At 36.4% G+C, this 12,500-nt stretch overlaps 1 protein-coding gene across 1 annotated transcript in view; it reads left to right on the top strand.

The window, feature by feature from the left end:
• The window catches only part of LOC115230939 (slit homolog 2 protein-like), a gene marked incomplete at both ends in the record, with an annotated part of 60,754 nt that overhangs the window by 8,965 nt on the left and 39,289 nt on the right, over positions 1-12,500 (top strand). The window contains 3 exons of the mRNA XM_029801043.1: positions 3,324-3,465; positions 5,497-5,568; positions 7,266-7,337. Coding sequence (XP_029656903.1) covers positions 3,324-3,465; positions 5,497-5,568; positions 7,266-7,337 — 286 coding nt within the window. The remainder of the gene's footprint in view (positions 1-3,323; positions 3,466-5,496; positions 5,569-7,265; positions 7,338-12,500) is intronic.

Below are 12,500 nucleotides of genomic sequence, written 5' to 3'. Positions count from 1 at the left end.
TCATCATGAAAATGCTTGTGGAATTTGCCAGAAACAATGAAGTGTCCAGTAAAATGTCACCAATTTGGTTTAAGTTTCCCTTTTCCCTTCAGTTCAGTTTAAATCCCGCCGAGGTCCATTCCAACAATTTCTCTCTCGGAAACGAAAATATAAAATAATGCTCCGTCGATATCTTTGGTATATTCTTCCCACCTCTACAGGCCATTGACACCAAAAATGGTGACCTTGTTTTGTCAGCGACGACATCATCGTCGTCATAGACGTCGTTGTCGCTGTTGTTGTTATTCTTCTTCTTATTCTTATTCTCCTCCTTCTCCTTCTCTTCTTCTTCTTCTTCTTCTTCTTCTTCTTCTTCTTCTTCTTCTTCTTCTTCTTCTTCTTCTTCCAATCAGGGCTCACGCCATTAGCCACAAAGAAAAATCTCTAATTCGAGCCTACTCTAAGCTACTAAGAATGCATGTGGCAACCTAAAGATCCACCCACCACACGCTATAGACTGACTGTTGCACGGGCGCGAAAGCTACGTTATCTTCATTCCGTAAACGGTGGCTTTTAACGGGTGAAGAGCTGAACCATCATGGGTTACAGAGGATTGGCAATCTAGACTAGGGTCTGAAAGTTTACCACACCAAAGTGGGTTACACCATGGTTCCTCTGCTTTGTGGCAGAAGTAGGAAGAAAGAGTGAAAGATAGTTGTGGTGAAAAATTACAGCGGGGTTCACGCACCCATCCCACGCCGGAGCCTTGTGGAGCTTAGGTGTTTTTGCTCAATAAACACCCACAATGCCCGGTCTGGGAATCTAAACCGCGTTCTTACGACCGCGAGTCCGCTGCCCTAACCACTGGGCCATTGCGCCTCCACTCTAGCACGTTGGCTCGCAGGGTAAAATGCTTAGCGTCATTTCATCCGTCTTAACGTTCTGAGTTCAAATTCTGCCAAGGTCGACTTTGCTTTTCATCCTTTATTGGTCGATAAAATAAGTACCAGTTGAACACTGAGGTCGATGTAATCTGAGGACCCAGAATTGCTGTCTGTGTTTGTCCCCCCAACATCGCCCGGCGTGCTAACGTTTCTGCCAGCTCGCCGCCTTCACGTCTTAACGAATCTACCAGCCCTAAACCAAGGGTGCCGGTCCAGTAGACATTGCAGCAGCAGCATCAGTAGTAGTAGTAGTAGTAGTAGTAGTAGTAGCAGCAGCGGTATTAGTTACACTAACAGCAGTAACACCATCATCATCATCATCATCATCATCATCATCATTATCGTCATCGTCGTCGTCGTCATCATCATCATCGTAATCATCATCATCGTCATCATCATCATCATCGTCGTCGTCATCATCACCATCATCATCATCATCATCGTCGTCGTCGTCGTCATCATCATCATCATCATCATCATCATCATCACTATCATCATCAACATCATCGTCGTCGTCGTCATCATTGTCATCATAATCATCATCATCATCATCATCATCGTCGTCGTCGTCGTCATCATTGTCATCATAATCATCATCATAATCATCATCATCATCATCATCATCATCATCATTATCGTCTTCGTCGTCGTCGTCATCATCATTGTCATCATAATCAGCAATTACGAGAAGAATGCATTCGTCATTGTCATTATAAAGATTGCGAATGATTGCGATGATTATGATTTATTAAATATTAGACAATGACAAGTATGACGGCTGTTTAAGTGTGGTGGGGGAGGAGATGAGTGCAATGCTGACGGCGATGACGATGACGATGACGATGATGACGACGACGGCGACCACGACGGCAACGACGACGATGATGATGATGATGATGGTGATGGTGATGATGATAGTGATGATAATGATGATGATAATGACGGTGATTGTAGAATCGGTCCCCTGTTACGAATTATCTTGACGGCCATTATAAAAGTCCCTTTCTTATTAACCCTGTCACTTATCATTATCACGACCATCACCGTAGTCGTCATCGTCGCCATCATCATCATCATTATTATCGTCATCATCATCATCTATCATTGCCGTCATCATCATTGTCATCATCATTGTCATCATCAGTATTATTATTAATATCCTTGGCATCATCGTCATCATCATTATCATTATTATCTTCATCATCATCATCATCATATTTATTATTATTAGCGGTGGATGAAATGCTTAGCGATATTTCGTCTGTCTGTACGTTCTGAGTTCAAATTCCTTCAAGGTCGACTTTCATCCTTTCAGGTTCGATGAAAATAAGTACCCGTTGAGCACTGAGATCGATATAATCGAATAGTGCCGAATCCTCCAAATTTTGAATTTCAAGCCCTGTGTCTTTGATATAAAGAATTACTCTCATTATTATTAAGATAGGGCAGCAAGCTGGCAGAATCGTTAGCACACCGGGCGAAATGCTTAGCGGTATTTCGTTTGCCGTTACGTTCTGAGTTCAAATTCCGCACAGGTCGACGCTGCCGTTCACCCTTTTGGGATCGATAAATTACGTACCAGTTACGCACTGGGGTCGATGTAATCGGCTTAATACCTATGTCTGTCTTTGTTTGTCCCCTCTATGTTTAGCCCCCTGTGGGTAATAAAGAAATAGGTATTTCGTCTGAGTTCAAATTCCGCCGAGGTCGACTTTGCTTCGTCCTTTCCAAGCCGATAAATTAAGTACCATTTGCATACTGGGCTCGGTATATTCGACTAGTCCCCTCTCCCCAAATTTCAGGCCTTGTGACTATAGTAGAAAGGGTTATCATTTAAACGGCGAGCTGGCAGAACTATTAGCACTCCAGGCGAAATCCTTAGCGGTAATTTGCCCGTTTTTCCGTTCTAAGTTCAAATTCCGCCGGGGTCGACTCTGCCTTTCATCTTTTCGGGATCGATAAATAAAGTACTAGTCAACTATTGGGGTCGATGTAATCGACTTACACCTTCCCCACAAAGTTCAGGCCTTGTGACTATAGTAGAAAGGATTATTATTATTATTATTTTTTTTTTTTCTTCTTTCAAATTTTCTTCCATTTCTTGCCGAGTGTCTTCCCGACTCCTAGGGCAAAGAAACTCATAGTGTATATTGGTAGGCCATTAAACCAAACTCAGTAGTTCGTTCATTTTTTTTTTTATGAAAAAGCAGGTAAGTAATAAATTATTATTGTTATTATTATTATTATTATTATTATTATTATTATTATTATTATTATTATTATTTTATTATTATTATTATTATTATTATTATTATTATTATTATTATTATTATTATTATTATTATTATTATTATTATTATTATTATTATTATTATCATCATCATTATTTCAATTGAACAGGCTACGAGCGACTCCATTCTAAAGAATGCCTTTCCGAAATGTTGTGCCCTCGACGTTGCAGCTGCATCGAAGGAGTCATAGATTGCCGGGGCCAGGAACTAAAAGTCATCCCTGATTTCATTCCAGAAAGTACAACTGACCTGTAAGTGACAACAGTAACAGCATTACATGTGTGAATAGCTTAATAATCCTTTGATTCATCGACAGTCGTTGAACCATCAGTTGAGTCACGGTCTTCTTCTTCTGGTCCGTAGACGGAGTCATTGAAGTAGGCATTCTCCTTGTTCTTTCACCTATTAACAACAACAAAAGACAGTAGATGTCGTTGGATTATCAGTATAAAAGGAGCTGAATATTAATAGATATTTTTTTCAGATTTCCCTAAGGCGTGTACTTCAATTAAAAGCTCCGTGGAAGCTATAAGCACTAAGTTTTGAGTACCCTGCATCTTATTGCAGAAACGGTTGTAAGCTAATGAAGTTGATTATTGAATTTCTGCTTCTTAATCATTTCTTTAATATCGATATCAATATATGCGTGTATATAGATATTTCCATATATACATGTGTGTGTGTGTATGTATACATATGTATACACACCACACATACACACAGATATATATATATATATATATATAATATATATATATATATATATAATATATATATATATATATATATATATATATATACTTTATTTAAAGCAGCGTCTGATGAACGGCAACGAGAAACTCAGAGTAACAGATTTTGTTGAATTTTCTGCTGCTTTAAATAAAGCATATTACTCTACCACTAGTATTGAGTACTCTTTTTTCCACCTTGTTTCACATTTATGTGTTTACTCCGGTATATATATATATATATATATATATATATATATGTATATATATTTATAAAAAGTGTAGGTGACATACGAGTCAGTATATATTTGTAAAAAGGGTAGGTGGCATACGAGTGGGTATATATTTATAAAAAAAGAAGTTTGAAAACGCTACTATATAAGATAAATTTAATTTCTTAGAGATTTTACATGTTTCGGTTCTTCTTGAAAAAACGAACCTTATCAAAAATATTTTCAAAAGTTTAGTATAATAAAAAAAGCCCATGATTGTTTCTTACTAGTCTCAACAGAGTCCACGTGATGGTGTTTTGTGGGCGGGGGGCATAATGGCTGTCTTGCGCGTTGACTAGATTCGTTGGCTGTAATCGTGAAAATGTTGACACTTGTAAGAAACAATTATGAACTTTTTTTATTACACTTAACTTTAAAAATATTTTTGATAAGATTCGTTTTTTCAAGAAGAAGCGAAATATGTAAAATCTCTAAGAAAATTAAAATTTATCTTATATAGTGGCGTTTCAACTTCTTTTATATATATATAATATATATATTATATATATATATATATGTGTGTGTGTGTGTATTTAAAAAAGGAGATGTGGAACACGAGTTGTGATATATAAAAAGGAAATGAAGAAAATGCTGACAAAATAATTTAAGTAATTTAAGTAATTTAATTAGGTGAAGTTCTTTTTACCGGTTGCGCATTTGTTATGCTTATCAAAATATATTTTTTAAAGAGAGATTAGAGTTCCTTTTCTGATAGATTTTTTCCTCTTATATATATATATAAATGCACAGAAAATAAAATACATTTGCAGCGTGGAAGGTATTTATAAGCCATCTCAAAACACACAAAAACTGCACAAATTCACTACAACACTTAAACTTAATTTGTCAAAATATTTTCTTCACTTTCAAACCGCGACCTGTTCACTGACAAAATTCAGTGTGCAACACAGAATTTTGTCAGCGAACAGGTCGCGGTTTCAAAGCGAAGAAAATATTTTAACAAATTTAATTTAAATGTTGTGGCGAATCTAACAGTGTATATGTGTTTTGAAATGGCTTATAAACACCTTCCACGCTGTAATTGTTTTTGTTTCAGCTCACGATCTCAGATCAAGTCACTTGCTATGCAAGTACTTCTCCGAAAATAAAATACTTTGAGGGAAAGTATTTACATTTTTTTAAATCAAAAACGCTACCGGTTTGCAATAATCAATTTTATATCATTGTAAATTTACATAATCATTTTAATTAGCAACAGAATAATTTGTTTCTATTCTAGAAGACATTTTATTAACCTAAATATTTTGGCTTTCATTTTTAGTCGCCTTGACGAGAATCATATTACACGTATCCCACCAAAGGCCTTCGCTGATTATAAGAACTTACGTCGTATGTAAGTATGAATTATTTTGTCATCACCCCTTTAATTCCTTATAAGGGGTTTCTGAATGCTTGAGAATTAGTTTTATACTGTCTCTTTATTCATCCGTCTATCTATCTATGTAGATATCAGTTCATCTATATGTCCATCAATGTGTCTATTTGTTCATGTATAAAAGTATATGCGTGTGTGTATATAATTTTATTTCAAAAGTGTTTCTGTATAGGCGCCACTATAGCCTCGGGCTGACCAAAATCTTGTGAGTGGATTTGCTTGACAGAAACTGAAAGAAGCCCGCCGTGCGTGTGATCACCGCTTGAAAACCTATGTTGGTTTGTCTACGACACCTAACTTAGCAGTTAGGCAAAAAGAGACAGATAGAATAAGTACCAGGCTTACAAAAAAATGATAAGTACTGAGGTCAATTCATTCGAGTAAAAGTTCAAGGCGGTGCCCCAGCATGGATGCAGACCAATGACTGCAACAGATGAAAAGTAAAAGGCAGAAAACAAAAAAATGTATTTCCATCTTTATCAAAAGATGGACAGGTTTTAATTGCTATGACTTAATAGTCGTAAATTAAAAAAGAAAAAAAAGATAACGTTATAGGTAATCACAGGTGCACAATTCTCGATGTAGAAAAATGAGTCATCTCTATTTAACTGTGTATAAGCTGCTCATAATGGACAGGTGACTAAACATAGCTCATTTTTATATCACGAGATCTCTGCTCTTGTGATTTGCCACAATGCTAAAATGGAAATCAATATATATATATATATTTATATATATATTTACTTATTCATATATTTTTGGCGATTGTTTTTATGGGGGTGGTTAAGCTTAAAGCAATCTATTTGTAGTTATTAGTTTGTATTACTTAATATATTCAATTCTACAATTTGTAAAAGCGCTAGATTTTCTGACAAACGTAAGCCTTTCTGAATATTGCGCTTCTTCGCCCGCCATCTTGTAAATAGCTTACAAACAGATCAACGATTCTAAACTATGACGAAAACAACATACAATTCTCGCTTGTAAGAGCAAAGCTTTTAAAACAGATGGCGAAGTTCGAAGAATTGTTTTGGCACAGCTATTGACATTTTCCATTCAAAGAGTTTTAACTCCATATTTACATGCTAGTATATAGACTGTATGTGGAGGCGCAATGGCAGAGTGGTTAGGGCAGCGGACTCGCGGTCGGAGGATCGCAGTTTCGATTCCCATGCCGGGCGTTATGTGTGTTTATTGAACGAAAACACCTAAAGCTGCATGAGGCTCCGGCAGGGTGTAGTGGCGACCCCTGTTTTACTCTTTTGCGCCAACTTTCTCTCATTCTTTCTCCTTGTTTCATGAGTAACGATGCGATGGACTGGCGTCCCGTCCAGCTAGGGGGAACACACACGCCACAGTAACCGGGAAACTGGGCCCATGAGCCTGGCTAGGCTTATAAAGGGCGCATAAATAAATAAAATAGAATGCATAGCTTTATTTGCTTCAAATTCCATCTGTAAAAACGATTTATTTCATGTATCACGAAGTATCTTAAAAATATATAATATATACACAGTATATATACTAATATATATGCGTGTATGTTATATGTATAATGTACGTATATAGATATATATGTGTATGTCTGTATGCAAAAACAATGAAAATATTTTTGTTATTTCACTTGTACTAACTCTTAATTTTTTCCCTTTCAGAGACTTGGGCAACAATCAAATATCATTTGTAGCCTCAGACGCCTTTGCTGGCTTAACTTCACTAAACTCATTGTAAGTATGCGTCCACATACTGATATATAAATGTATGCGTGTGTGTGTATATATACATACATATATATATATATTTATATATGTCTATGTATATATGCATTTATACACCTACGTGCAAATGCATTATCTATAAACACAAATGCATATAACTATATGTGTATGTGCCCATGTACATATATATATGTATGTGTATATATATAATATATATTATATATATATATATATATATATATATATATAATATATATATATATATATATATATCAGCATGTCTTCACCACTACAGTCTTACCAGTTTTTCATTTTTCTGAGTATTGCGCTTCTACGCCCGCCATTTTGTAAATAGCTCGAAAACAGATCAACGCCAAAAAGCTGTCAGGCACAATCAAACACGACTTGCGTTACGTAATAGACCACCATTTTACGATGCGTAATGTAATGCCTTTTTTTCTCTCTGTATGTATATATATATATATAATATATATATATATATATATATATATAATATATATATATATATATAAGTATATCTGCAATATGTATTTATGGATGTAAGTTTATTATAAAGTATGTATGATTATGATTTCGTTTTCCTTTATTTTTTTCAATCTTTGTGTGTGTATATAAGTATATTTATGTATGTATATATATGTAAGTACTTTGCTATGTAAGTGTGTATTTTCGTATGCATTTATATGTATCTGTATAAGTGCATGTCTATGTACGTGAGTTCATGCACAGATTCACGCAAGAGACACGTATATGCGTAAACACGCACGCACGCACACATATACACACCACACACACACACAACACACACACACACACACGCACATACACACATGCACACCGCACATTTATGCATATAACGCGCCAAAGAGAAAGTATATATATAATATAATATATATATTATATATATATATATATATATATATATACAAAGTAATACTAAGCAATAAAGGGTTTAGCAACGAATTGCCTTACCACATACCGAATTTAGAAATAGCAGTCAAAGAGTTATAGCTATTTCTTCTACTATATATATTTCTCTGCAATGCCGGTGCTATCTAGAACCCTCCGTCACTTTAGTGACGACTACACTTGTTGCCTTTCGGTTGTACATTGCAAACAGCCACCTTGATCATTTATAATTCTCACTTCATCAGTTTCGAAAATCAGCCTATGCTGACAGAAGGAATTAAGTTCTTTAACCCTCGGCGACGGTGTAATGGGTCACTGGTGAAGATTAATCAAATCTGAAATCAGCGCTGATATGACTCCATCTCGCTTGTCGTAGGGAGGGAGCTTGCCTCCCTTGTTGGTCGTTAGAAAAGTGCTCTCACGTGGCCAAGGGTTGTTTTGACTCTTGTTTCTAGCAATGCCGATGCTCACTAGCAGCTTCCGTCACTTTCGTGACGACTATACTTGTTGCCTTTCGGTTGTAAATTGCGAATAGCCACCTCAATAGCCACATACTATGTATGTGCCTCTGTGTGTGTGTGTATACATAAATGTATATACACACATACCATCTTAAAAAGTTTCGAGAGTCCCCGCACATAGAATCCAATCATGATAATCACGGCTGGAATGCCTTTGAGCATATGACTCTTCGACCAGAGATAACCGGAGGTTAAGCTACGATAATAATAATAGTAATAGTAATAATAATAATAATAATAATTATTATATTATTATTATTATTATTATTATTATTATTATTATATTATTATTATTATTGTAGTTTAACATCGCATAACTGATATTTCAAACTCCTGGAGTTTTATCAAGCAAATGATATTATTTACTGTATTTACTGTGCGGTATCGCATTAAGGCCAGCAACTACAACCGCTGTTAACTACAGCTTGTGGCTTTGCTTCTCCCATGAACTGGTATCTACCTAACAGATATACACGTGCATACAACTACACACACACACACATTCACACACACACAAACACACATATATATACATTCACCCTATATATATATATATGTATATATATATAATGACAAATATAGAGAATGGAGTGAACAAATCGTTCTGTCATAGTTCAATATAATCAATCTTACAACATTACGCAATAATTCATGCGACTGTTGACTAGTCTGCATGTGCTACGTAGGGTTTCTTTCATAACATCTAGGATATCGTTATTGCATAATCTTGCAAGATTGATTGTTTTTTTTACAAGGAATAGGCTGACAGGAACTTTGAAGGTTCAACTTGCTTGCAGTCATCAAACTTCAAAGTCACTGTCATCTTTCTTCTTGTTATATATATATATATATATATAACTGTGTACGTGCGTGTCCGTGTTTGTCTGCATGATTGCATCAGGCCTTAAAGTATGTATGTGTGTGCGCGCGCGTGCATGTGGTTTTACTATGGAAGTCATTATAAAACCTCTGTGTGTGTATATAAATGTCAATGTATTTGTGAAAAATCATCATGAAAAAGCATACACATTATTGTCATTAAAAGAATAATAATAATAATAATAATAATAATAATAATAATAATAATAATAATAATAATATTTTTACTACTACAGACAAAATGCCTGAAATTTGGATCGAAGGTGCTAGTCGCTTACATGGTCTCCGTTGCCGAAGTAGTGCTTATTTCATCGATCTCGAAATTATAAAAGCAAAGACGACCTCGATGGCATTTGAACTCCCAACCTAAAGACGGGTGTATTGTTGCTAAGCGTTTTGTCTGGCGCGCTAACGATTCGGCCAGCTTACTGCCTTCATCATCATCATCTTGAGTTCAAATCCCGATGAGGTCAATATTGTCTTTCATTCTATCAGGACCATTTAAACAAGTACCAGCCCAGCAATGAAGTGAATGATATCAACTATGTACTCCCATCACTCAAATTCCTGGTGCTGTTAAATTCCTTAGGGCAGTGATTTGGTAGAATCATCACTGCACTGAAAATCATTTTGGCATCGATAAAATAAAGTATCAATCAAGTACTAGGGGCAGTTTAATCAACTAATCCTCCGCTCCCTAAAATTGCTCGTCATGTGCCAAAATTTGAGTTCAAATTCCATAGAGGAAAATTCGGGTTCGATGAAATAAGTACCTGTTGCGCATTGGGGTCGATGTAATCGACTGGCGCCCTTCCCCAAAATATTTCAGGCCTTCTGTCTCTAATAGAAAGGGATCATTATTATTATTATTATTATTATTATTATTATTATTATCCTCATCATCATCATCATCATCATCATCATCATCATCATCATCATTATTATTATTATTATCATTATTATTATTATTATTATTATTATTATTATTATTATCACTATTCTTATTGCATCATTCACATTGATTGAGCGCATGACAAAAATGCTTTGCGGTTATTTAATTACGTGCCTTCTTTCCCTGAACTGTGTGTGTGTGTGTGTGCGTGTGTGTGTGTGTGTGTGTGTGTGTGCGTGTGCGCGCGCATGTGTGTGTGTATGTACACACACGCAAAATGCGTTCCTATATGCACTGGTGATATATGTGAAGCCAAAGCGTTGCAAGCGTATATTGAAACCGTTTTGTCTCTGACTCAGCTCTGACATGAAGGACCAAACACCACCCTGCAGACCTCGCCATTCTCATTAGAAGGACGATAATCAAATCAGTATCATCAACTACTTTGTATGAATAACAACAGCTTCGTTGTTGTCATCATAACGGCAATAGAAAGAAAAGCAATAACGACACCAGCATCCAGCAAGGGAACCTTCACATAGACTATCAGCTCATCATGCTAGACATAGCAGTCAAATATTCCTTATGTCACACCTTGCAATCTGTGGTTATGGCTTTTCACCTAAAAAATGTAAAAATGACAGGATGGTCACGAATGGAATGCCTTTGACTATTAGTCTGCTAGGATATAGCCGCAAGCCTAAATTGGGGCATTTTTGCAGTTGCTCTCGTTACACCCTGCCGTCTTACATACAAAGAGAATATATTGGACAATATAGTTGTACAAAATTTGAGAAAAGATGGGATGGTCGCAGTTGGAATACCTTTGAACAATCAATGTTGACCTGGTACCAAACAATAACAGCAAATCTGTGGAGCAGCAAGTACTTATAACGAAAACTATAACTGCCCCACCATCGTTGAGAAGGCTTACGTGGTTGATCGATCTGCTAGAAATATCGGTCGAATCTCCATCAGTAACAACTAAGTCTCTTCATATCATTATTTTCTGCGCACTGACCACACCCACAAACTATCCAAAAAATCACACTCACAAACCACATCAGGTACAACTCATTTTTGCCAGACCGAGTGGACTAGAAGAATGCGAAATAAAGAGTCTTGCTCAAGGTCACAACGCGCCGATGGGAATCGAACTCACGACCTCACGATCGTAAGCCAAATACCCAAACAACTAAACCACGCGCCTTCACCCTGCACATATAAAAGAGACGGGAAAACTGGAAATACCTTTGTTCATAGAACTGCTCCATCAGTGTTGACCAACGGAGGAACCTTTAGGTGATCTCTTGGTATGTTAGAAATAGCAGCCAAATCTCCCTGGAACCATTATAGGAAAAGAAAAAAAGGAAAGTGACACGTCGGACAATACAATCCTAGATGACCGCAAAAGGATGTGACGACAACCTCTGATCATAGTTCTGTCTGATAATGCCTAACTTGAGACTAAACAGCAGGCAACCGGAACAAAATACTGGCGCCAAAACTAAGAGTCGTTAGAGCGTGAGGATAAATACATTGTGATATTTGTTCCGAGTCACTACGCTCTATGTTCAAATCACTACTGCCTCACATCCTTTAGGGGATCGATGAAATAAGTATCAGTTGAGCACAGGGATCGATGTGATCAACGATCCCTCTCCCGCCAAAATTCAGGTCTTGTGTCTATTTTTAGGACGGTGATCTGGCAGAATCGTTAGGACGCCTTGGAAAAATGCTTAGCGGCATTTCATCCGTTTTTAAGTTATGAATTCAAATTCCGCTGACATCGGCCTTTGCCTCAGTCTTTGGATCATGCCAATCTCTATTGGAACCGACCAATAACAATATCGATATCTACACAATTGCTTACAAAGAGAAAAACACAAATGAAATACAACAATCAACAACAATGGTAATAATTTGCATGTGATCTAAAAACTCATTTCT

This window comes from Octopus sinensis, unplaced genomic scaffold, assembly GCF_006345805.1.
Source record: "Octopus sinensis unplaced genomic scaffold, ASM634580v1 Contig16840, whole genome shotgun sequence".
In the NCBI taxonomy this organism is placed as follows: Eukaryota; Metazoa; Mollusca; class Cephalopoda; order Octopoda; family Octopodidae; genus Octopus; species Octopus sinensis.
This window is presented reverse-complemented; position numbering and strand designations above follow the sequence as displayed.